Genomic DNA, 25,808 nt, shown 5'->3' with positions numbered 1-25,808 from the left:
AGAGGAGCCTGGCGTGCTGCTGGCCATGGGTAGTAAATAGGTGGACACAACTGAGCGACTGAACAACAACTACCACCTCCACCTTACCTTTCAGCTTCCCTAAGGTGCCACCGCCCCACTCTCAGCAGGACTAAGAAGCTTTCTGTGTCTGTCAGTGGTAAAGGCTGAGACTTATGTCTTCACACACTCAGTGCCCCCTGCTTAGGGCTGATGGTGGGTCCTTACAATGCTCATCACTCCCTCCCAGAGCTCAGACCAGGGAGCCTTCTCACAACAGGAATGGAGCACCCTACCCTGGTACATAAATGGGAGTTGGAGCTGTTTACCACCTCTCAATGTGTTTTCTCCCTTTACATTCATTTGCACATTTCCTCTTGAGTCACCGAATCCAACTCTGCTCATCCCCAACTGGTTACTGTAACAAGCTGCACCTGCATCTCTGTCAGGGCGGGTGCATGTATCCCCTGCACTATGTATTTTCTTTCTCTCCCTTCAGAATCTCTAGACTCCCAGACACCACCCTCAAAAGGGGCAGTGATGCAGGGGAGGTTGTGACTCTCATCCATAGCCTGGGTCAAAGCACGACTGTATTATATATAACCTCTTTCATACTTAGAATGAGCCTTATATTCTATCTTTCCTCCTGCTTCTTGGCCACCCTGCTCACCGTTTTGCTTTGCTTTTCCCTTAGGTCCATTCCCTGTGTTTCTCCTTTGCACTTCTTTTCTGTTTATGTGTCTGTCTGGTCCACCAGTGTGATATTCCCATCATCCACCTCACATCACTGGTCTTGTTATTTCAAGCATTGCAGATACGTCCTGAAACATGCTAGTAATCAATGTGTGTGTACTCAATGAAGGAATATTTTTAATGACTGACAGGAAAAGCATCTCCTCCATGTAGGAGTCAGTATATAGGTGTCATATTTGTAGCACCATACATAAAGCCTTGTGTCTTGTTCCAGACAGTGTAGGGGTGTGACTCTGTCTTGGTGCCCTGGTGCCCTTGCATGTCCTTACTTAGGCTAGGTAGGCAAGGCTAAACTGCAGGCTGACTTGAATCTTGGCAGAGAACCTCCTGATTGCTCTTGCAGCAAGAAGAGATAAGCAGCCTGATGAAGAGATGCTATGAGGCAATTTCTCACCTACCTCCTTATCCAGCTGGAGGTGACAGAAAATTGTTACTCATCCAACTCTGGTTTCAGTTGAACATAGGATGGTCTCCCTAGCCCCAGCTGAGATACAGCTGTGGACTACACAGCTGCTCAGTGCCATAGGGCACAACTGTGGGCTCCTTCCTGGCAGAGACCCACCACCTGTAGTGCCTGTTACTGAGGCCTTCCAGTTCAGTGTCAAACCGCAGGACTAGGGAGAAGGCAACTGACACCAGGGTCGTATTGCTTCTGCACTGTCTGTAAGTTAGAATCTGAATCCGTTCGGGTTCATTGTCTCCTTACTGGCCAAGCCCGTAGAAGGTGACAAGCCACACTAACAACTGCAGTGGTGCCCTGAGGCCCTGTAGCGCCTGCGCTGTGACTTAGGGACTGGCTGCCTGACTACGTGACACAGTCTGGTGGTGAGTGGTGTGATGTTGTGTGACCAGAATACTGGCTTATTTTCTTTGTCACCACACACAGCAAGGAGCACAGTTTTCACTATATACTATGACATAGGGTCGCTTTGTCAGTCTTCATTAACAAACCAAACTAATATGGATGCCATGTCTGATAGCAGTTATTGAATCTGCTACTGAATCAATACATTTATTTAGACAAAATATGTTTCTGAAGTCCAGTTCATTTTAAAAGTTAACCTTATAGTCTACTTGAAATTCAAAATCTGCATCACTTGTGAGAGAATTGTAATTGTAAAGGTAAATGTTTAAATGAAAAAATGGGAGTAGAATAAGCCAAATCCATTTGCAATGTAATGCCTACTTCACATTATCTTGTTTATTCTTCATAACAAATATTTAGTGTAAAATTGTAATTTCCACTTCAGAAATGGGGAAACAGATCCAAAGGATGTAAATACCTTTCTCACCTTCACAAAGTATGTGTCAGAGCCAGTATTGATACTCTAAGTTATGTCACGTGCTGTGCTTAGTCGCTCAGTCGTGTCTGACTCTTTTCGACCCCATGGACTGTAGTCCGTCAGGCGCCTCTATCCATGGGGATTCTTCAGGCAAGAATACTGGAGTGGGTTGCTGTGGCCTCCTCCAGGGGATCTTCCCAACACAGGGATCAAACCCAGGTCTCCAGCACTGCAGGCGGATTCTTTACTGTCTGAGCCACCAGGGAAGCCCAGTTATGTCATGTCATAGCCAATAAGGAGACAGAGCAGATAAAACTCAAGTCATTTTGTCTCAGGAAGTTCTCCTCATTCCTTTCCCTTTTCTTCTAGCTAGGATCTAATCTTGTCAGGCAGCTCCATGACCTAGGGGCTTTTTCACATACTTTTTGGTAAGATGGGATACTCTAATTTAAGTCTCATGGTAGATTTGAACCTCCCATTTTCAGTCCTTTAGGACCTGGATTTTCATACCTCTATAAGGGCATGGCAGCTGCTATTTATAATCCCCTGTTATTCGCTAAGCAGAGTAAAGTCTGAATAGGTCCTCTGTTGTAGAAATATATTTTTTTGGTGCATTAGGATGCAGATGGGGGCTCAGAGATGTAAGCATTTTGTTCTTATGTTAGTCATAAGGATGTAAGGGAGGAATCAGACAGCTGGAGGACTTCCCTGTAGCTCAAACGGTAAAGAATCTGCAGGAGACCAGGGTTCGATTCCTGGGCTGGGAAGATCCTCTGGAGAAGGGAATGGCAATCCACTCCAGTATTCCTGCCTGGAGAGTTCCATGGACAGAGAAGCCTGGCAGGCTACAGTTCATGGGGTCGCAAAGAGCCGGACACAATTGAGTGATTCAGACACACACACACACACACACACACACACACAACTGGAGGGCTTCTGAGATCTGGTGACTATCAAGCCAATGGAGGACGTCATGGAGAAGAAAAGATGTTTGTGGCTGCTCTCCCTGCACCCAAAAAACCTTGGAAGGCAAGTCAGAAATGTGTGAAAGATATGCTGTGCCATTTGCCATGGAATTTGACAGCAGTTCTTTTCCTGTCTCCCTACAACCTTTAACAATGGCTTTGGCATTCCATTTCTCTGTAGGACAGTACGAACATATTACGTTTTTAAAAATGTTTCTCTGTCAATGATTTCATCAGGGACACCGTATGAGATTTGGGTGGCATGTTTTGTAAACCCATTTATTCAAGAGAAGACCAAAGGCTTTTATGAATTTTTTATGTATGGGTATATATATGTATGTATATGCATTAACATGTAGACTACATCTAAAGAATATGTTATGACCCAATTTTTTTAACCCTAGAAGTGCAAGGGTGGTTGACATGTATAAGGTTACCAATGCAATTCACCACATTAACAGAAAAATGGACGGAATACAATTCTATGATCATCATAATTGATGCAGTATAAGTGTTTGATGAAAATTAATCTATATTCAAGACAGCAAACTAGGAATAGAATGGAACTTACTCTGATAAAATATATCTACAAAAAAGCAATGTAAACAGGTTGAAATGGAGAAGATTTTTCATTTCCTATTCGGATAAATGCCGATTAGCACCTACTTTAGTCAAGAATATTCTGGCCAGGTTTGTTCAATGCTGCAAAATGAGGAAAGGCTTAAGGTTTAAGCCAGTAGAAACTGTTGATATTCAAATATAATAGTATATTTTGAAAAGCAAAAATAATCTAGATCTAAATTTGTGGAATTAATATGCATATTTAGAGGAATTGTTGGACAGAAAATCTATATGCAGACATTCTCTCTCTACATACATCCTCAACTAGACAATAAAAATCACAAACCATCAATTTTCAATAACATTAAATACCCAGGGATAAATTTAACAAAAAATGTGCAAGTAGAATATGAAACTTTATTGACAGAACTTTAACAGTCAAATACACAACATAAGAACAGCATAGATGGTTTCAGTTTATCTTCTTTCAAGCAAATGGCTGCCCGTCACCTATAATATAAACATTAAAAAAGTTACTTAGCAGAACTTTATTTTGATGACAGGAGAGGTATACAAAGTTCACTGCAGTTGTAGTTTTATAAAATGGACTAAAACAGGAACACTAAGGGCAACCCTTTGGCTTACCTTCAGTTAATCCTCTCTAGAGACTTTATAGACTTTTCAATCACATTACCAGTATTTTTAAAAACACACTACTCTTCCTATTTATACAAGAAAATAAGGACACTGAGTTCAGAACAAATGCAATCAATGGAACCTATCAGAAGGTAGTTTTCAGTAGAAGGCAAAACTGTGTACACATTCAGTAAAATAGCTAACAACAAAAAGCACCCTAAGAAAAACAAAATACACAAAAACTGAAACAAAAAATCCCCCAGAAAGTATCATTTAAATGCACTGGTTTGAAATAATATTCTGAATATGGGATAGCTAAACAGTTGTTCTCTCTGTTACTGCTTAAGTGAAGTAAATAAAAAGGCCAGTATTACATTTGTTTCTTCTCTACTGTGGAAAAGTGTAGACATTTTCATTTGTTCTAAATGGTTGATATGGTTGTTTTAAGTGGGTTAAACATGTGTCCCCCTTTTTACTTGTGGCCCTCAGGTAATTCTAAACGTTTCTTTTCTCCCTGGAAAGCATTCCAGTTGCTATAATACATTATATGGTGACACTAATTTTAAGCCATTACTATCACTGGCGACATGGTGACATCAAAATGTGAAGCAGAGATAGGTCTGTTTCTCACAGCCACACCAAAAAAAAAGGAAAGAAAGAAAAAAAGGAGAGACGAAAAGGGAGAGCAAGAGCAAGTATGAGTGAGAGAGAAAAGCAAGTAGGAAGAGAGAAAGAAAATCTGGAAAAGCAGATTTTTTTGTTTCTAAATGATAATGGCTTTTGAGAGAAAACTCTGACCAATTTCAAAAGTTCATCCACGGTGATGTTTAGTTATTTAGCTACCATGGGGTATGTTAAATAATACTTGTTTTTATACCCTACTAGCCATTTCATCAATATTCTGAAAATATTTGAGTTCCAGATTATACCCTGTTTTAATTCTGTAATATACTAACTGTTAGTGTCTTGTTCCTATTTCTAATTATGTGTACTTGGGCTTTGTCCATTTGCTTCACAATTATGTAAACTGAGAGGAATGGACTGGCAGTTTGGGGTTGGCAGATACAAACTATTACATTCAGAATGGATAAACAACAAGGTCCTACTACATAGCACAGGGAACTAATGTCCAATCTGCTGTGATAAATCACAACAGAAAAGAATATTAAAAAATGTGTGTGTGTGTATATATATAAAATTTTGTAAACTAGAATACTGTCTTTATTAGTTGAGTTTATTTTCCTCTTCCTAACAATTCATACCTGTCTTTTATTAAGTATCTTTTTCTTTTTCCCTTAGGTTTATTCTGTTGCTCTTTTTCTTTGTCAATACCACACATATTTAGGGCTAAGATTTTTCTATGAGAACATTTTAATCATGTTCTGTAGTTACTTGAAAGTAGTCTGAAAGTTTTATTTTTGTCTAATTGTTCTAATGGAATGGAAAAAAAATGTAAAGTGAAAATATTTTGAAGGCTAATACACAGTAAATTCTTCCCTAACTATGAAGTTCTTCCTTTAAAATCAGAACCATGCAATTCATTGTCAGCAATTTGGAAAACACTTATGTGAAAGACACTAAGTTGATTATGTGGGAAGAACTAGAGTTACAATATTTGGCCTTCAAAACTTTTTAAACTCATGTATCCAAGAAGAAAAATAACATACTTGATATGGTTAGAGATGATTATATCATGAGGCTCAGATTTTTATTAGTTCTTTAAGAGCGAGAGTGGGGTGTATGGCAAAACCATCATAGTACTGTAAAGTAATGATCCTCCGATTAAAATAAGCAACCTCCCCCCCCCTCAAAAAAAAGACCACACCTGGGGGCAGGTAGTGTGCTTAGCATATGTATCTTACTCACACCTGCCTTGAATATCACTGACTAAATGCACTCTCTCAACTTGACCAGCCACAGAAACAGGAAACTAGACTATCTTTTGCCATTTTATTATTCAGTCATTTCATGCTTCCCTGGGGAAAGGATTTAAAATGCAACTTTTTTTTAAGAGTTAGAGAATTCAGAATTTGAGAGAATTTAACAAACATCAAGCAGAATGTTGGCTCATTTTCTTTTTTAAAAAAATTAATTAATTGATTTTAATTGGAGGCTAATTACAATAGTCTGGTTGTTTTTGCCATACATTGACATGAATCAGCCACAGGTGTACATGTGTCCCCCGTCAGAAAATGAAATCTCAATCCCCCTGTTAGAATTTGACTCAAGATGATATTTTATGATAAATACATCATACAAAACAGAGTATTCTTGTATGCATTCCATTCAAGAGAATCAGAGAATGCAAAAATTAGCATTGAAAAATCAGCATTTTCGTGTATCTGTTCTGAATTCACAACTTACAGGAGTAAAGTTGAGTTTAGAAGTTAAGGGATGTCACAGAATCACACACATTATGCTAAAGCTGGTACTAGAACCTACTTGGCTGCCTAAGCATATTTCAAATAAACGGATATTTATTACAAATGCATTCCATATTTGCTACAAGCAGAAATTATAAAAGAACCTGAAAATTATTAGCTGTTGCTTAAAGTACTTATACTCAAGAGAAGAAAACGGTTTCCTAGTTTCATTTTGATATGGCTTTGATCCTGTCTGTTTCTTTATTTGACAGTCTGTAAGTCAGGCACTCAGGCATCTGGGGTCTGAACTATCTTTCAAAGAATACGTGAACTCTGTTATTAAAATAATAGTAATGTTCCCTCAATATTAGTAAAGATATAATATTCTGAAAAACAGAAACCACATAAATTACTTTCTGAATGGATGACATACCTGCTTCTGGCACTTCAACAGGCTCTGTATATGATGCAAACTCCTCCCTGACATCAGGACCATCTCCACCTTCACCCCCAGTCTTTGCCAAAGCCAATTGCTCGAGAGCAGCTTCCAGGCCAGAATCTTTAAAAAAAAAATGCATCAATTCAGCTGTAAAGCATTCAGTATAAACAAGGGAATGATGATATTCATTCCCTCGGTGTTATGAATTAAAAGCCTTAGGTTAGTATGCTAAAAATGTGATGAATAAGAACCTCAGGAGCATTATTCCGGGAATGTTTCGCTGGAGAAAAAGGAAAGCAGAATTTTCCGAAAATGTTATTACCATTTTCCTTTTCCAGGGTTGTCCTCGGACAATTTAGTTGCCCGCCTCTCTTTGTCTTGAAACCAAGGGAAAATTTGAGCGACCACACTAGCCTGCAAACTATACTCGCCTCAGTTTTTTAGGAACTGTCTGAAGTCCTTTTCTAATGTTTCCTTTCCTCCTCTTACTGGTTATGTCTTAAGGCATGATGCACACATACACTTTACCTTCAGAGGCATCCTTCTCCTCCTCTTCATCACGATTCACTGGATCCTCTCCATGTACTTCCTCCTTTCCAGGTGTGATATCCTGAATCTCAGCTGGTGGTTCTCCTTGTTGAGGTTGCTCAACACTGGGCTGCTGGTCCTAGTAGAGTGTGCATGCAAATAAAAACTTTTGTTGTTAATACATCTAATAGCATAAATATACTTAAAACATAGATATATCTGATCATAAGCAAACCTAACAACATTTTCCCAACACAATTCTATGTACTTACTTTTAATACAATTACTCTTCCCACAGAGAAGAGTTAGCACCCATAAGAGTTACCCAGAAAGACTTTGGAAGTTATTTAAATCTATGTTGGGATGGAAGCATGCAGGCTGTTGTTAATAATCAGGAGGAGGGAGTCACTGGGCACATTTCCAGGAAATTTAACAGTATAATCATCCAGGCAACGCCAGACTATAATATATCTGGATCAATGTTCCTTCCTAAGACAAATTCTCACCCTTTATCAGCATGGAAGACGTTTATCACTGCATCTGTACTACTTAACATTATTTTCTCAAAAATAAACTTGTGCTAATAGAAAACATCAAATGGCAAGGTACTCACAACCACAGGTTCATCCAGCTGGGAGGAATCTTGATCTATAGGTCCCAATGTTGATGCCACTTGCCCACTCATATTTCTCCCTGAAAGCAGAATATGGTGATTTAGAAAATGTATTTAAGAGTACAGCTATATTTGATCACTTTTATGACCATATGTTGACTTATTTTTTTTTTAATGTGAGAATACTTTCAAAAGAAAACTCTGGTAAGTATGAGTGTACATGCATTTCAATTACACCAAATACAGTCGCTTGCAAAGCCATTTGTGTCTTTGCGAAGCTGGCAGAGAAATCACCTGAAGGTACACAAGAAGGCTGAATGTTTGGGAGGACGTTTGATTTTACAACAGAATTCTCCATCATGAAGATATTTAGTGAAATGCTGCTAGGAATTTAAAAACTCAGGACTATTGCTCTTATCACACTCCTATTTACCAGACCTATTTTCCCCAACTCCTTTGGAATTCAGTTGGCACATGAAGAAAGGCTCAGTCTTTACAGCCTGACTATGGCGATTTTCTCAGTGTCTGGGGCTGAGGTGAGGCTGCATACAGAGCAACCGGTCCACTTCTCTCTCGGCACCTTACCACAAAACCCACGATACAGTCACAACCCCACGGCGGTCCGGTTTCTAGGCCTTTCCTTAATCGCCCACCCCGTCCCCTGCCCAGGTCCCAGTACCGGCCCCAGAGTCTGTGCTCTGTCGTCAGTTCCAGGGCCCCAATGAACCAGATATCTCAAATAGTACCCCCAAGTCTCCCCCCACCATCATCCTACCCCCTGCCCTCCTCTGCCCACTGCCCTTCCTCTCCCACCACCAGGGCAAGAACTATGGCGTCGCGACACTTGTGAGGAGAAAGATGACGACCTCGAAGGCCTTCGTCTTCAAAGGCCCCAAATCGCACTGCCCGACCCGCCCGAAACTCGCTGGCTCCCTCTCACACACACGCACGCTTAAACTCCAGACAGGACAGATCTGTGAACCTACCTGGTGAGTCTCAAGTAGTGAGAAAGAACCGGGACTGAATAAACAGACCCGGCTCAGGCCCAATGCTCCTCACAGAACGCTCAGGAAGGCGCATGCGCACCAAGGCGCATGCGCAGCAAGAGGTGCGCACGCACAGACACTGCGCATGCTCTCTGAGTTGGGCCTGTGCAGTGCAGGTTGAGGTTTTCCCGCCACTGAGGTAGACTCCTGGAACCGCAGGGTCTCTGGAGGATGAGAAAGGGGCTTGAAGACTATATTCTTTTCCTTCCACTACAGTCTTTCGTATGCATCCACAAACTGTGGTGATAGGTAGTCCCAGGTTACCCTTAGTGGAGAATGTGTCTCAGAAAGACAGTCATGACAGAAATAGATATTATGATTTTAATACCTAGTTTTACACATGCTCTGATGAACCATTTCCTTCAGTTGCTTCTGGGTTTTCCGTTATACGCCCAATGGCTTTACTCACTTCCATGGAATAAGTACGTGAATAAATACCTCTGTTTCCACTTTTTGTTTGGCACATTGCACATTTAAATCTCTGAACTGGTAACTAGTTTCTCTGAATATACCTCTGATTCTTATACAGTATATTGTCCTTTTAGCATCGGACTTTACTTTCACCACCAGACACATCCACAGCTAGGTGTTGTTTACACTTTGGCTTACCTTTTCATTCCTTCTATAGCTATTTCTTCACTCTTCTCTAGTAGCACATTCTTCTTATTCTATTATAGCGGGAATTTTCGTACTTACTAGGAGTTTTAATTTTACCCAATTTTACCCAAGAGAAAGGAAAACATGTTCACACAAGGACCTTTACTCAAATATTCTACTCATGTACTCCTAATAGCCAAAACTAGAAACAGCCCAACTATTCAACAACTGGTATATAGATGAAAGAAAAACAAAAGAGTATACTCGTACAAAAGAACACTACACAGTCATTTGAAAAGGAACTACTAATGCATGTAACAGCAAGGATGCATCTCAGCTGTGCCAATGAGAGATGTCAGACACAGAAAGCTGTGTATTACATGACTTCATGTCAATGCATTTCTGGAAAAGCACAACTATAGGCAGAGAAAGATATCTGTGGTTGCCAGCGTGTAGGAGTGGAGGAAGGAGTTTGAATGCAAATAGCCCAAGGGAGCATTTTCAAACCAATGGGACATTTTCTATGTTTTTATTCTGGTAGCATTTACACAATGGTATGCATAAGGCTGAGGTTATTGATATTTCTCCCAGCAATCTTGATTCCAGCTTGTGCTTCTTCCAGCCCAGCGTTTCTCATGAGGTACTCTGCATATAAGTTAAATAAGCAGGGTGACAATATACAGCCTTGACGTACTTCTTTTCCTATTTGGAACCAGTCTGTTGTTCCATGCCCATTTCTAACTCTTGCTTCCTGACCTGTATGTAGGTTTCTCAAGAGGCAGATCAGGTGATCTGGTATTCCCATCTCTTTCAGAATTTTCCACAGTTTATAGTGATCCACACAGTCAAAGGCTTTGGCATAGTCAATAAGGCAGAAATAGATGTTTTTCTGGAAGTCTCTTAATGATCCAGCAGATGTTGGCAATTTGATCTCTGGTTCCTCTGCCTTTTCGAAAACCAGCATGAACATCTGGAAGTTCATGGTTCACATATTGCTGAAGCCTGGCTTTGGAGAATTTTGAGCATTACTTTACTAGTGTGTGAGATGAGTGCAATTGTGTGGTAGTTTGAGCATTCTTCGGAGAAGGCAATGGCACCCCACTCCAGTACTCTTGCCTGGAGAATCCCATGGACGGAGGAGCCTGGTAGGCTGCAGTCCATGGGGTCGCTAAAAGTCGGACACAACTGAGTGACTTCACTTCACTTTCACTTTGAGCATTCTTTGGCATTGCCTTTTCTTTGGGATTGGAATGAAATCTGACCTTTTCCAGTCCTGTGGCCACTGCTGAGTCTTCCAAGTGTGCTGGCATATTGAGTGCAACACTTTCACAGCATCATCTTTCAGGATTTGAAATAGCTCAACTGGAATTCCATCACCTCCACTAGCTTTGTTCGTAGTGATGCTTTCTAAGGCACACTTGACTTCACATTCCAGGATGTCCAGCTCTAGGTGAGTGATCACACCATCGCGATTATCTCGGTCGTGAAGATCTTTTTTGTACAGTTCTTCTGCCCTTATGGCAGAAAGTGAAGAGGAACTAAAAAGCCTCTTGATGAAAGTGAAAGTGGAGGGTGAAAAAGTTGGCTTAAAGCTCAACATTCAGAAAACGAAGATCATGGCATCTGCTCCCATCACTTCATGGGAAATAGATGGGGAAACAGTGGAAACAGTGTCAGACTTTATTTTGGGGGAGCTCCAAAATCACTGCAGATGGTGACTGCAGCCATGAAATTAAGACGCTTACTCTTTGGAAGAAAAGTTATGACCAAGCTAGATAGCATATTATAAAGCAGAGACATTACTTTGCCAAAAAACGTCCGTCTAGTCAAGGCTATGGTTTTTCCAGTGGTCATGTATGGATGTGAAATTTGGACTGTGAAGAAGGCTGAGTGCCAAAGAATTGATGCTTTTGAAGTGTAGTGTTGGAGAAGACTCTTGAGAGTCCCTTGGACTGCAAGGAGATCCAACCAGTCCATTCTGAAGGACATCAGCCCTGGGATTTCTTTGGAAGGAATGATGCTGAAGCTGAAACTCAGTACTTTGGCCACCTCATGCGAAGAGGTGACACATTGGAAAAGACCCTGATGCTGGGAGGGACTTGGGGCAGGAGGAGAAGGGGACGACAGAGGGTGAGATGGCTGGATGGCATCACTGACTCGATGGACGTGAGTCTCAGTGAACTCCAGGAGTTGGTGATGCACAGGGAGGCCTGGCGTGCTGCGATTCATGGGGTCGCAAAGAGTCGGACACGACTGAGCGACTGAACTGAACTGATGCATATGTCAAAACTTGACAAACAGTAATGTTTAAAACTTTGACTTCATTGTATATAAATTATATCTCAATACTTCTCACTTTTTTAAAAAGGAAAAGGATCTTTTAAGTACGTAAATACTGGTTATTGTATCCATCTAGACCTTGAGCTCATAAACCTAAAACTCTTATTTGGAATTCTTCCCAGACCTGGCCAACTTCCAGGATTCCCCATGACACCTTTGTACCCTTATGACAGGACACAGAAACTTGGTCTTAACCAGGTTTACAATCCCCTCTCCTTCACCTCAAGTCAATATTCTTGCTGAGTTCTGTCCATTTTACTTCGAAAATGTCTAATGTATCTACTTTTTCCCATGTCCACCACATCTGCTCTAGTCCAAAGCCCCCCTCCATTTAAATGTCAACCCCCTTCTATTGGGTCTCTCACATCCATTCAGGGTGCCTGTCTCCCACTCACCGCCCTCTCCCTCCCTCTCTTACAGCTGCAGAACTGTTTATGACTTTCTAGATAAAGGCTACTGTCCTACACAAGAACTTGAAGGTATGGTCTAGCCGTTGCACAGCTTGCTAACAACATGGAAAGTAGAGAATCTTCTTCTTGTCTCTCTTATTGGGATTCATTCATACCCTCCAATTTCTCAAGCTTAGATTGTCCCATATTTCTGAAGCCTCCGGTTAGTAGACTCCTTCAAGCTAGGCTTCAACAGTATATGGAATGAGAACTTCCAGATATACAAGCTGGTTTTGAAGAGGCACAGAAACAAGAGATCAAATTGCAACCTTCGTTAGATCATGGGGAAAGCAAGGGAATTCCAGAAACACATCTACTTCTGCTTCATTGACTAGACTACCTCAAGGCCTCTGACTGTGTGGATCACAACAAACTGTGGAAAATTCTTAGAGATGGGAGTAACAGACTAGCTGACCTGTCTCCTAAGAAACCTGTATGAGGCTTAAGAAGCAACAGTTAGAATAAAACATGGAACAATGGACTGGTTCAAAATTGGGAAAGGAGTAAGACAAGGTTGTACAGTGTCACTCTGCTTATTCAACTTACACGCAGAGCACATCATGGGAAATCCTGGGCTGGATGACTCACAAGCTGGAATCAAGGTTGCTGGCAGAAATATCAAGAAGCTCAGATATGCAGATCATACCACTTTAATGGCAGGAACTGAAAAGGAACTTAAGAACCTCTTGATGAGTGTGAAAGAGGAGAGTGAAAAGGCTGGCTTAAAACTTAACATTCAAAAATATAAGATTATGGCATCCAGTCCTATCATTTCACGGAAAACAGAAGGGGGGGAGTGGATGCACAGAGAGATTTAATTTTGGAGGCTCCAAAATCACCGTGGATGGCGATTGCTGCCATAAAATTAAGACACTTGATCCTTGGAAGAACAGCTATGACAAAGCTAGTATGCATGCATGCCCATTGCTTCAGTCGTGTCTGACTCTTTATGACCCCATGGACGGTAGCCTGCCAGGTGCCGCTGTCCATGGGATTCTCCAGGTGAGAATACTTTAATGGATTGCCATGCCCTCCTCCCACTGGGCATGGCAGGGCATCTTCCCAACCCAGGGGTGAAACCCATGACTCATGCATCCCATGCATTGCAGGGAGATTCTTTTTTTTTTTTTTTTTTGCCACTTTATTTATTTTTTAATTGAAGGATAATTGATTTACAGAATTTTGTTGTTTTCTGTCAAACATGAACAAGAATCAGCCATAGGTACACCCGTGCAGGCGAATTCTTTACCAATGAGCCACCAAGGAAGCCCATGTCAAACCTAGACAGCATAGTATAAAGCAGAGACATCACTTTGCTGACAAAGGTCCGTATAGTCAAAACTATGGCTTTTTCAGTAGTCATGTACAGATGTGTGACTTCGATCATTAAGAAGGCTGAGTGACAAAGAATTGACGCTTTCGGTTTGTGGTGCTGGAGAAGACACTTGAGAATCCCTCGGACAGCAAAGATATCAAAACAGCCGATCCTAAAGGAAACCAACTGAATATTCACTGGCAGGACCGATGCTGAAGCTGAAGCTCCAATACTTTGGCCACCTGACGGTAAGAGCTGACTCACAGGAAAAGACCCTGATGCTGGTGATCAGGATGGGAAGCGTAAAGCAGGTTATGCCCTGGTGACTGCTGAACAGGTTTTAGAAGCAAAATCTCTCCCCCAGGGAACCTGTTAGTGGAACTTGTGGTTCTGACCCAAGCTCTAGAGTTAAGCAAATGGCAGTGAGCAAATATCTTCACTGATTAGAAGTATGCTTATTTGACTTTACACGCTCATGCTGCAATATGGAAAGAAAAACAGTTTAAAAGGGCAACAGGAGAACCTATTAAGCATTTCAGAGAGATCCAGAGACTTTTAACGACTATATATTGTCCTAAAGAAGTATCTGTAATGCACTGCAAAGGGTACAGCAGGGATGGGAGTAAAGTAGCTGAAGGTAATCAGCTGGTTGACTTTCAAGCCAGAAAAGCAGCACTTTAAGAATCCCCTTCACTGCAGATGCTTTTGATCTGGACAGGTCCTGTGGAACAGGAAAACCCACAATATACTGGGGAAGAATTAGAAAGATATGAGAAAAGAGGAGCAAAGATTACTGATAAAGGATGGCTACAGTCCGAGAGTTTACACCCGAGTTTTCGTTTAGGTGTAGAGAGTACTTCAGGTCAGTTCAGTTCAGTTCAGTCACTCAGTCGTGTCCGACTCTTTGCGACACCACGAGTCGCAGCACGCCAGGCCTCCCTGTCCATCACCAACTCCCAGAGTTCACCCAGACTCACGTCCATCGAGTCAGTGATGCCATTCAGCCATCTCATCCTCTGCCTTCCCCTTCTCCTCCTGCCCCTAATCCCTCCCAGCATCAGAGTCTTTTCCAATGAGTCAACTCTTCGCATGAGGTGGCCAAAGTACTGGAGTGTCAGCTTCAGCATCATTCCTTCCAAAGAAATCCCAGGGCTGATCTCATTCAGAATGGACTGGTTGGATCTCCTTGCAGTCCAAGGGACTCTCAAGAATCTTCTCCAACACCACAGTTCAAAAGCATCAATTCTTTGGCGCAGGGAAACGCAAAGGTAAGGTGGTGGTGGTTGTTCGTTTTCAATTGCTTGGTGTGTACCACTCTTTTCACGAGACCCCCATGGACTGTAGCACCCTAGACTCCTGTGTCCTCCACTATCTGCCATAGTTTGTTCAAATTCATGTCCGTTGAGTCAGTGATGCTAAGCATCTCATCCTCTACTTCCCCCTTCTCCATTTGCTTTCAATCCTTCCCAGTGAAAGGTTGTTGCTGAACCATGGAAGACGCTGGGATTCTTGGCCTCTGGAGGAGAAGACTTCATTCCAGGGCCAGAGACAAGCCTTGATCGCTCAGAGCAGAAATAGATGCTTTTCTGGAACTCTCTTGCTTTTCTGGTGATCCAGCAGATGTTGGCAATTTGATCTCTGGTTCCTCTGCCTTTTCTAAAACCAGCTTGAACATCTGGAAGTTCACGGTTCACGTTTTGCTGAAAGCCGGGCTTGGAGAATTTTGAGCATTACTTTACTAGCGTGTGAGATGAGTGCAATTGTGAGGTAGTTTGAGCATTCTTTGGCATTGCCTTTCTTTGGGATTGGAATGAAAACTGACCTTTTCCAGTCCTGTGGCCACTGCTGAGTTTTCCAAATTTGCTGGCATAGTGAGTGCAGCACTTTCACAGCATCATCTTTCAGGATTTGAAATAGCTCAACTGGAATTCCATCACCTCCACTAGCTTTGTTCGTAGTGATGCTTTCTAAGGCCCACTTGACTTCACATTCCAGGATGTCTGGCTCTAGGTCAGTGATCACACCATCGTGATTAGCTGGGTCGTGAAGATCTTTTTTGTACAGTTCTTCTGTGTATTCTTGCCATCTCTTCTTAATATCTTCTGCTTCTGTTAGGTCCATACCATTTCTGTCCTTTATCGAGCCCATCTTAGCATGAAATGTTCCTTTGGTATCTCTGATTTTCTTGAAGAGATCCCTAGTCTTTCCCATTCTGTTGTTTTCCTCTATTTCTTTGCATTGATTGCTGAGGAAGGCTTTCTTATCTCTTCTTGCTGTTCTTTGGAACTCTGCATTCAGATGTTTATATCTTTCCTTGTCTCCTTTGCTTTTCGCTTCTCTTCTTTTCACAGCTATTTGTAAGGCCTCCCCAGACAGCCATTTTGCTTTTCTGCATTTCTTTTCTATGGGGATGGTCTTGATCCCTGTCTCCTGTACAATGTCACGAACCTCATTCCATAGTTCATCAGGCACTCTATCAGATCTAGGCCCTTAAATCTATTTCTCACTTCCACTGTATAATCATAAGGGATATGATTTAGGTCATACCTGAATGGTCTAGTGGTTTTCCCTACTTTCTTCAATTTCAGTCTGAATTTGGCAATAAGGAGTTCATGATCGGAGCCATAGTCAGCTCCTGGTCTTGTTTTTGCTGACTGTATAGAGCTTCTCCATCTTTGGCTGCAAAGAATATAATCAATCTGATTTCGGTGTGGACCATCTGGTGATGTCCATGTATAGAGTCTTCTCTTGTGTTGTTGGAAGAGGGTGTTTGTTATGACCAGTGCATTTTCTTGGCAAAACTCTATTAGTCTTTGCCCTGCTTCATTCCATATTCCAAGGCCAAATTTGCCTGTTACTCCAGGTGTTTCTTGACTTCCTACTTTTGCATTCCAGTCCCCTATAATGAAAAGGACATCTTTTGGGGGGTGTTAGTTCTAAAAGGTCTTGTAGGTCTTCATAGAACCGTTCAACCTCAGCTTCTTCAGTGTTACTGGTTGGGGCATAGACTTAGATTACCGTGATATTGAATGGTTTGCCTTGGAAACGAACAGAGATGATTCTGTCGTTTTTGAGATTGCATCCAAGTACTGCATTTCAGACTCTTTTGTTGACCATGATGGCCACTCCATTTCTTCTAAGGGATTCCTGCCCTCAGTAGTAGACATAATGGTCATCTGAGTTAAATTCACCCATTCCAGTCCATTTCAGTTCACTGATTCCTAGAATGTCGACATTCACTCTTGCCATCTCTTGTTTGACCACTTCCAATTTGCCTTGATTCATGGACCTGACATTCCAGGTTCCTATGCAATATTGCTCTTTACAGCATCGGACCTTTCTTCTATCATCAGTCACATCCACAGCTGGGTATTCTTTTTGCTTTGGCTCCATCCCTTCATTCTTTATGGAGTTATTTCTCCATTGATCTCCAGTACCATATTGGGCACCTACTGACCTGGGGAGTTTCTCTTTCAGTATCCTATCATTTTGCCTTTTCATACTGTTCATGGGGTTCTCAAGGCAATAATACTGAAGTGGTTTGCCATTCCCTTCTCCAGTGGACCACATTCTGTCAGATCTCTCCACCATGACCCGCCCATCTTGGGTTGCCCCACGGGCATGGCTTAGTTTCATTGAGTTAGACAAGGCTGTGGTCCTAGTGTGATTAGATTGACTAGTTTTCTGTGAGTATGCTTTCAGTGTGTTTGCCCTCTGATGCCCTCTTGCAACACCTACTGTTTTACTTGGGTTTCTCTTACCTTGGGCGTTGGGTATCTCTTCACGGCTGCTCCAGCAAAGCGCAGCCATTGCTCCTTACCTTGGATGAGGGGTATCTCCTCATCGCCGCCCTTCCTGACCTTCAACGTGGGATAGCTCCTCTAGGCCTTCCTGCGAACGCACAGCCAGGGCTCCTTGGACGTGGGGTTGGTCCTCCCAGCCACTGCCCCTGGCCTCGGGCGTGGGGTATCTCCTCCCGGCCGCGGCCCCTGACCTCGGACGGGGGGTAACTAACTCCTCTAGTCGCCGCCCCTGACCTCGGACACTGGGTATCTCCTCTCGCCTGCCCCGCCTGACCTCTGACACGGGGTAGCTCCTCTCGGCCGTTCCTGTGCCGCTGCAGTCTGGTACTCGCGGCCACTGCCCCTGACCTCGGACGTGGGGTAACTCCTCTTGGCCGCCGCCCTTCGGGCATGGGGTCCTCCCGGCTTCTGCCCCTGACCTCACACGTCGGGTGGCGCTTTAGCGCGCCCGTCGCAGCCGCCTGCACTGCGACGGGGCGTATGACAACAAAGTACCTTTACACTGCGTCAGGCATCGACCAGAGTTCCTAGCGGAGGCACTCATGGCACCACTGGGTCCATCCCCATTCGCTCCACTCCGTCTTCCCGCTGCATTTGAGTCCGAGTGGACACCGGTATTAAGCTGCAACTGTCTTTGTCTCGTTTCCAATTCCACCCCTTCGTTTCTACATGGTTACATCCAAGGGGGGATGGCTACGGAGCGAGATGGGCTGCCAGGATGGGGTATGGCCTCACGGAAGCGTTCTGGGCATTGATTGGTCACTGCGTGATTGCCGGAATTAGCTCTTCCAGGGCGCGAATAGGCGCCAGAAGTCCCGTGACTTCTACCCTGCTTCCTCTCCTGCCCAGTTCCAATTGGCTGGAAGGCTTTTACAGGAACTGGGATCGCAGAGCTGGAACTGAGGGCGAGAGGCGTGTTGCCGTGCGCGGCTTTTTAGAACATAAAATTTTTCTGCGAGTTTTATTGCTTTTTCCGAAGGGGTCGAATAGCTGCCCTAGTTAGTGGCGAGGTTTGGCGCAGTCGCTGGCTGTGCGTGGTGACGGCGTTTCAGTCTTGTTTAGCTCTCGCTCAGTCTGGATCGTGTGGCAGTGCACGGTTATTCGCACAAATGCATGCAATTCCTGTCCAGGGAGAGGTCTCTGAATTTGCTTTCTTTCCCTGGAGAGTCACCTGTGTCAGGGATCCTGGGCTTGTGTATCACTACGTGTGACAACACAGGTGCTGTTTGGGTACATTTGATCTCCTTGAGCCTTTGGGCGGAGTTGTGAGTGGTGGGATATTTGATCTGAGCGGATTTTGTGAGCCATATAGTACAGAGCCCCTAGGATGCGTGTCCCTGTATTCCGGGCCATGCACTTTTGGAGCTTTCTGGCATCTCAGTCCCTGGGTGTGAGATCTCTGTGTAGGCGTGTGCACCTGAGATTGTGAGAGCTCTGAGATTTTGATTCTGGGCCCTAAGTTGTGATGTCTCTGAGCTGCTTTAAGGATGGGTTGGTGTAAAGGTATAAACTCTCAGCTGCTTGGGGATCTGTGCACAGGGTGCAGGGTTTCCATTTGTCTGGGGACTTTATCTAAAGGTTATATGATGTTCTTGAGTTATTAAAAGTTCTGTCTTTCTGTTTAGGGCTTTTGTACTAGATTGGTAAGTGTCAAGTGGTTTGGGAGTCAGTCTCCATGATGTGAAGTATCTGTGCAGTTTTCATTTGTTTCTGTCTGGAAGACTTTGGTCTGTTTGGAGGGTCTTTGTCACAGTGTGTATGGTTATGGTCTCAGTTGTATTTGAGGGTCTGAGACGAGTTGTGCACTCTCTGTGCAGAGATTCAGTGAGCTCTTTTTGGTGTCTCTGGGTATCTATCTGAGCTACTTGGAGTCTTTGTGTCAGAAATAAAACCTCTTATGTTCTTGGTTGTGAGGTCTCTGTCTGGGAACTGAGGATTTGGAAGCTGGGAGACAGGATTCCGAGGCCTGGAACCTAACATGCTGACTGTGTGTTGTTGAGCATATCAGTTGTCTCCTGGAATCTCAGTATGTATCGTAATTAATACAGTGGGGCCAGTGCACGTCTTGCAGGGTATCTGTGCGTGTTAGTGATGTGTGCAAAGGGCCTGGCTTCAGACTATCCTTCAGCAAATGTTTTCTGAGCACCTGCCATATACCTGAGCACTATTGGAGGAGTTTCGGACAGGACAGAACTGACCAAGTCTCCTTTCATAGACTTAAGTAAAGTGAAGTCACTCAGTCAGGTCCGATTCTTTGCAACCCCACGGACTGTAGCCTACCAGGCTCCTCTGTATATGGGATTTTCCAGGCAATAGTACTGGAGTGGATTGCCATGTCCTTGTCCAGCGGATCTTCCTGACCCAGGGATCGAACCCAGGTCTCCCGCATTGTAGACAGACACTTTACCATCTGAGCCACCAGGGAAGTCCTTTCATAGATTCTGTGGTCAGTAAATAAATCAAGGGTGGCAGGCACTATGAAGAAAGATAATGCTAGATCAGGGGAAAGGGTATATGTAGGTATTATATTATTTTATTCAAGGTAATGAGGGAAAGTCTCCCTGAAAGATGGCAAGTAAACAGAGATCTGGAGGAAGTGAGGGAGCAGGCCATGGGGTTATCTAAGGGAAGAGCATTCCAGGCAGAAGGAACAAGAAATGCAACTGTCCTGGCATGGAAATCTACTTGGCGTGCTCCTGAATGTCAAGCAGTCCTGTGATGCACTGGGTTTGGCATGTAGCAGTCATTGAAAGGGGTCTGGTTCCTGCTGTCTCTGTTTCTCCCACAATTTGTGATCATCTGCATTTCACAGATGAAGGACTGAAGGCTCCAGTATGTACCCTGCACCTTCTCTCCTACATATCTCTGAAATTAGGCATGAAGCCTTCTGGTCCATCATGAGAGAGAGCGAGAGCTTGAGTGTCCCAGCTACAGGGATGTCACGCTGAATGTCAGCCAAGCAGCAGAGATCAGTTATAATGTGGGAATCATGCCTCGTAACATTGGTACTCTTGATGGAGGGGAGGACATAAGAAAAAAAAGGAACTGGGGCAAAGGACAGAGGCAGGAAGGGAAGTTGAAAGACAATGACGGGAAAAAAACAAAACAAAACAAAACAAAACACGGCTGGCTTCATCACATTGCTTGGGTTTGGCCCAGTTCACGTTGATTGGCTGACTGTATTAGGACATATTCACCTTTTCCTGTCCCTACCCTTTCTTTCCCTTCCCTTTTTTGTGCCTGAGCAAGTCAGTCCTAAAGCCATTAGGTGTTGCCAGGCAAGGCATGTGTATGTGTAAAGGGGCATCCCTGCCTGGAGAGTCAGGGCCCAAGGTGGAAAGAAGGATATCCCTGGGGATTGGGTGGGAAGGAGGCTAACTGCTTCATGGATTCAAGCTTGAGTGAGGTGTGGAAGTCAAGGGCCAGGGATGGTTCTGCATAGATTGGGAGGAGGACCTTTTTGTGGAGGAAGGATCACTTATATGCACTGGCATTCATCAACTCGGCAAATACATAAGAATGCTGAGAGCCACGTCTGTCAATTTTGGAAAAGGGAATTTCCAATATGGGAAAGGAAGTAAACTAGAACAAATTGTGAGGAATTCTACTGGAATTAAAGGTCTCCATGCAAACTTCTTGTATTCGATAGGTGTGCATATGTGGCTAGGCTGATATATAACTATAGATGTGTGTCTACGTGTTTGTGTGTGTGATTGTGTACACACATGTATTCCCAAGTTACTGGAAACAGCAACATTCCAATGGCACTAATTACACCAGTCCCCAGATCCTAGCTTCTGAACACCTTTCTCCACTAAAGGATGGGGTTCCCAGGCTGAGGAAGGAAAGGATAAATGAGCCTGGTTCACCTTGTCATGTCAGTAATAAGGGAAAGCTCAAGAATGATGGGGAGATGTCAGAGGGACACAGAATATAGCGTGAAGGCCCTCCCACCAGAAACACTCAGGGCTCTCTTATTTTTTCCACCCTTTGTGAGGTATTATTGACATATAACCTGTAAGTTTAAGATGCCAATGTGATGATTTGGTACACACATATTTGGCAAAACGATTACCATGGCAGGGTTGGCACTCTATGCCCTCACATAATCCTTTTAAAAAATTGTTGAGGAAATAACATCTCGGATATGCCCTCTTAGCTTTCACTGTATTACACAGTTTTGTTAATTATACTCACCATGCTATACATTGGATCCACGTAACTTATTCATCTCATACCTGTAAGTTAGTACCCTGTATTCAACATTTTCCCCAGGGCCTGGAAACCACCATTCTAAACTCTTATTTCTGTAAGTTTGACTTTTTTAGATTCTGCGTATAAGTGAGAACATACAATATATGTCTTTCTCTCTTTCACCTTTTTCACTTAGCATAAAGCCTTTGAAGTCCATTCATGTTGTTGCAAAAGGCATATTTTTCTTCTTTGTGACTGAATAATATTCCATTGTATATATCACCATATTCCCTCTTTTAAAATTAGTTTATTTTAATTGGAGGGTAATTAGTTTACAATATTTTGATGTTTTTGTCATATATCAACATGAATCGGCCATAGGGATTCACGTGTCCCCTCATCCTGAACCCCCCTCCCACCTCCCTCCCTACCCTATCCCTTGGGGTTGTCCCAGAGTACCGGCTTTGGGTGCCCTGCGTCATGCATGGAACTGGTCATCTGTTTTACATATGGTACTGTACATGTTTCAATGCTATGCTCTCAAATCATCCCACCCATTCCTCCCACTGAGTCCCAGAGTCTGTTCTTTACGTCTATATCTCCTTTGCTGCCCTGCATGTAGGGTTATTGGTACCGTCTTTCTAAATTCCATATATATGTGTTAATATACAGCATTCCTCTTTCTCTTTCTGACTTACTTCACTCTGTATAATAGGCTCCAGGTTCATCCACCTCATTAGAACTGACTCAAGTGTGTTCCTTTTTATACTTGAGTAATATGCCATTGTATATGTACCACAACTTCCTTATCCGTTCGTCTGCCAATGGACATCCAGGTTGCTTCCATGTCCTAGCTATTGTAAACAGTGCTGCAGTGAACGTTGGGGTACATGTGTCTGTTTCACTTCTGGTTTCCTCGGGGTGTCTGCCCAGCAGTGGCAGTGCTGGGTCACATGGCAGTTCTATTCCCAGTTTTTAAAGGAATCCCACACTCTTCTCCGCAGTGGCTATACCAGTTTGCATTCCCATCAACTGAGTGAGAGCGTTCCCCTTCCTCCACACCCTATCCAGCATTTGTTGTTTGTAGACTTTTTGATGGTGGCCGTTCTGACCGGTGTCACCACGTTTTCTATATCCATTCACTCTTCATAGACACTTAGCTGCTTACAACTTTTGGTTGAAGGTGCAAAGTAAATTTCAGGTTAGTGTTAATCCTCCAACATTGTTTTTCAGAATCATTTGGCTATTCTAGTTCATTTGCCTTACCACAGAAATTTTATCATCAGTTAGTCTATATGTACAAAAAAGTCCTGCTGGAATTTCTGACTGGAATTGTATGAAATTGATGGATCTGCATGGGGACTACTGACATCCTAATTATATTGAATTTCTCAACCCGTGAACACACCGTGTGCCCCCATTTTGTTAGGTCTTATTTAAGGAACCACGTTGCACTGCCTTTTCTGCCATTGTTTTATCAAGTCTAATTCTCGTATATCAAATTCTGAAGATCTGAATCTGATGAAGATATGAAAATATTAGGAGTCAGACTTTCATCAGTAATGCCTTATTTCTTGTGTAGTTTTAGCATTGCCCGATTATTGTGTTTCTTATCTTTTCTGCTAATATTCATGATTGTTTAATCCAAGGGTGATGGTATGGGTATTTTCTGGGGTAAATCGTGAGGAGATGTTCAGCTGTGTTTTGGGATGGAGAGTCTGAGGACAGGGGCACAGGAGAGAGAGAGCAGAGTAGGGGCGGGGGAGGTGAAAGCGTGGGGGCAGGGACAGGGGGCTACTAGTACAAGCGGAAACAGAAGTGAAGAGACACAAGAAGAAGAGCTCCCCTCTGGACCGTGCTTAGCTCTCCGTACATATACGCGTAATGAAGTCTTTGAGCGCTCATAGCAACACTGTGAGGTAAGCATTTTTAGTGCTATCATCCCTTTCGGCAGCTGAGGAGCAGAGACACATAGACGTTAATGGGAGAGTGAATCTGCACAAAGTCACCTAGCTGGCAAGAGCTGAGTCAGATTAGTGCCCAGGCCAGACAGAAACAGCCAGGTGTGGTATCTGACCCCCAATCTGGAATACAGTGCAGTGTCTGGTGTAGTCTGGATCAAAAGGCAGATCAACCTCTCCATCCACATGAAACATTACTATGGATCTGTGTATGGATAGAACACAGTGTCTCCTAGGTGCGTGAAAGGCCATGGGGTGTCATGTCAACATGCACACATCACAGAGAACAGTTCCTGGTCCATACCGAGGTCCAAACAGCGTTTCGTCTGACCGACGTGTGTGGAGCACCCTCATCATTATGGAAAGTAGCATAACCATAGTGATAAACAGATAGAATCACAGATACAATATCATGAATGAAAGGTTGTTGTTGAATCACGCGAAGACCCTGGGATTCTTGGCCTCTGGAGGAGAAGAATTCAATCCGGGGCCAGAGACAAGGCTTGATCACTCAGAGCTTTTGTGTAATAAAGTTTTATTAAAGTATAAAGGAGACAGAGAAAGCTTCTGACATAGGCATCAGAAGGGGGCAGAAAGAGTACCGGCTTGCTAGTGTGAACAATGAGGTTATATAATCCAAAGAATGTCTGGAGGTTGTAAAGACCTCATCAGACCTAGTCCCATAATTTACATTTTAAGATAACACTGTCCTCAGGCAGGATACATCCTTGTAAAGACCAGGTCTACTCCCATAACTAACATTTTAAGATAACAGAAGGTTTAATCCAAAGACTGTCCTTAGGCAGGATACATTATTGTTATATAATCCTAAGGAATGTGGAGAAAGAAAAAAAGTTTGTCCTTTCTTCCTCCTTGAGAATTCCAGACCCCTCTCTCCTTAGGGACCCCTAGACTCCCTATCAACCTGCCTAGGAAATGACTCTCTCATGAAGACATTACCTCCCCCATCTCGTAATTTTCTTAAATGCAGAGAACAAAACCTGGAAGGCAATAGACCACATACTAAGTTTTTTTCTCTTAAGTGTGACATTCTAGATAATTTCCAAATAACATTTTATTAGTATTTTAATTTGTTCTATCTTCATTGTTACATAGCAGTTTTTCAATTATAATTGAAAAATGGACTTTCTGAAGACTCGTTTTCCTCAGGTATTTTGAGGTTTCAGCATAAAAAAGTTGTGTTGGTATCCCTGCCAGGTGAAAACCCAATCAGTGCACTGAAGTCAGAAGTAATATCTTTGGTACAGTAGGTGGGGGGCTGTGGGGAGTAGAGAGGTCCTGATGGAGGGCTGGCTAAGCCTGCAAGCGTTGTGAAAAAGGTCACTGACGCTATAGGCCCAAACCAAACAACAGCTCACAGGTCCCAAGGAAGACACTGGTGTTCTATGCACGGAAATGTCTGTGTTAGGACTGTCAGACCTTTTCTCTTTTGGCTCCCATGATGCAGTGGGGCTGCTGGTGGCGCTTATAACACAGTCCTGCTTTGACCCAGGCTGTGGGTGAGAGTCACAGCTTCCCCTGCAGCACTGCCCCCTTTGTGGGTGATCTGGAGCCCTTTTTGTGACGTCTGGGGAATTTTATATGGCAGGCACATTCTTAACCACTGGACCACCAGGGAATTCCTGGCCTGCTTGTCTTCGGGTGTGCAGCTCTCTGAGCTGTGACACACGGAGAGATTCCAGTGATCACCACCACGACCAGGACACAGGCCACGTCCATCACCCTAAAAACGCCCAGGTGCTGCCCCTTCTGGTTTCCCCTCCCACACCCCAACCCCTGGCACAAGGCTCTGTCCTCCTTCACTACATTTTGTCCTCTGCAATTTTAAAATTCCTTACGTATTCTGAATAGAAGACCTTTCTCTTCTGTGTTCAGATCTGTGCTTCACAAACATCTTTCTCCTAATGACAAATAGCGTCCCTTTTCGTTACAGGAGACATGAGT

The 25,808-nt window shown here is 43.3% G+C and overlaps 2 protein-coding genes across 3 annotated transcripts in view; one reads left to right on the top strand and one right to left on the bottom strand.

The window, feature by feature from the left end:
• The window catches only part of LOC112582025 (P antigen family member 3-like), a 461,263-nt gene that overhangs the window by 59,137 nt on the left and 376,318 nt on the right, over positions 1–25,808 (top strand). The gene's annotated exons all lie outside the window — the stretch shown is intronic.
• LOC102408084 (P antigen family member 3-like) lies at positions 3,957–9,274 on the bottom strand. Its single transcript, XM_025276053.3, has 5 exons — positions 9,125–9,274; positions 8,139–8,218; positions 7,526–7,664; positions 6,992–7,117; positions 3,957–4,069 (listed from the first exon to the last, which is right to left on the bottom strand). The coding sequence occupies exons 2-5, from the start codon at positions 8,208–8,210 to the stop codon at positions 4,047–4,049; spliced, it is 360 nt and encodes a 119-aa protein (XP_025131838.3). The 5' UTR covers positions 8,211–8,218; positions 9,125–9,274; the 3' UTR covers positions 3,957–4,046.

The sequence above is a fragment of the Bubalus bubalis genome, chromosome X (genome assembly GCF_019923935.1).
Source record: "Bubalus bubalis isolate 160015118507 breed Murrah chromosome X, NDDB_SH_1, whole genome shotgun sequence".
NCBI classification, from domain to species: domain Eukaryota; kingdom Metazoa; phylum Chordata; class Mammalia; order Artiodactyla; family Bovidae; genus Bubalus; species Bubalus bubalis.
The sequence above is the reverse complement of the archived record's forward strand: the minus strand, read 5'-3'. Positions and strand labels throughout refer to the sequence as shown.

Excerpts from the sequence above, each read along its gene's own strand:
- LOC102408084 (XM_025276053.3), bottom strand. The coding sequence starts at position 8,210 with ATGAGTGGGCAAGTGGCATCAACATTGGGACCTATAGATCAAGATTCC. Across the intron at positions 7,665-8,138 it reads AGCTGGATGAACCTGTGGTT|GACCAGCAGCCCAGTGTTGA; the intron begins GTGAGTACCTTG and ends ACACTCTACTAG. Across the intron at positions 7,118-7,525 it reads GGAGAAGGATGCCTCTGAAG|ATTCTGGCCTGGAAGCTGCT; the intron begins GTAAAGTGTATG and ends TTTTTTTTAAAG.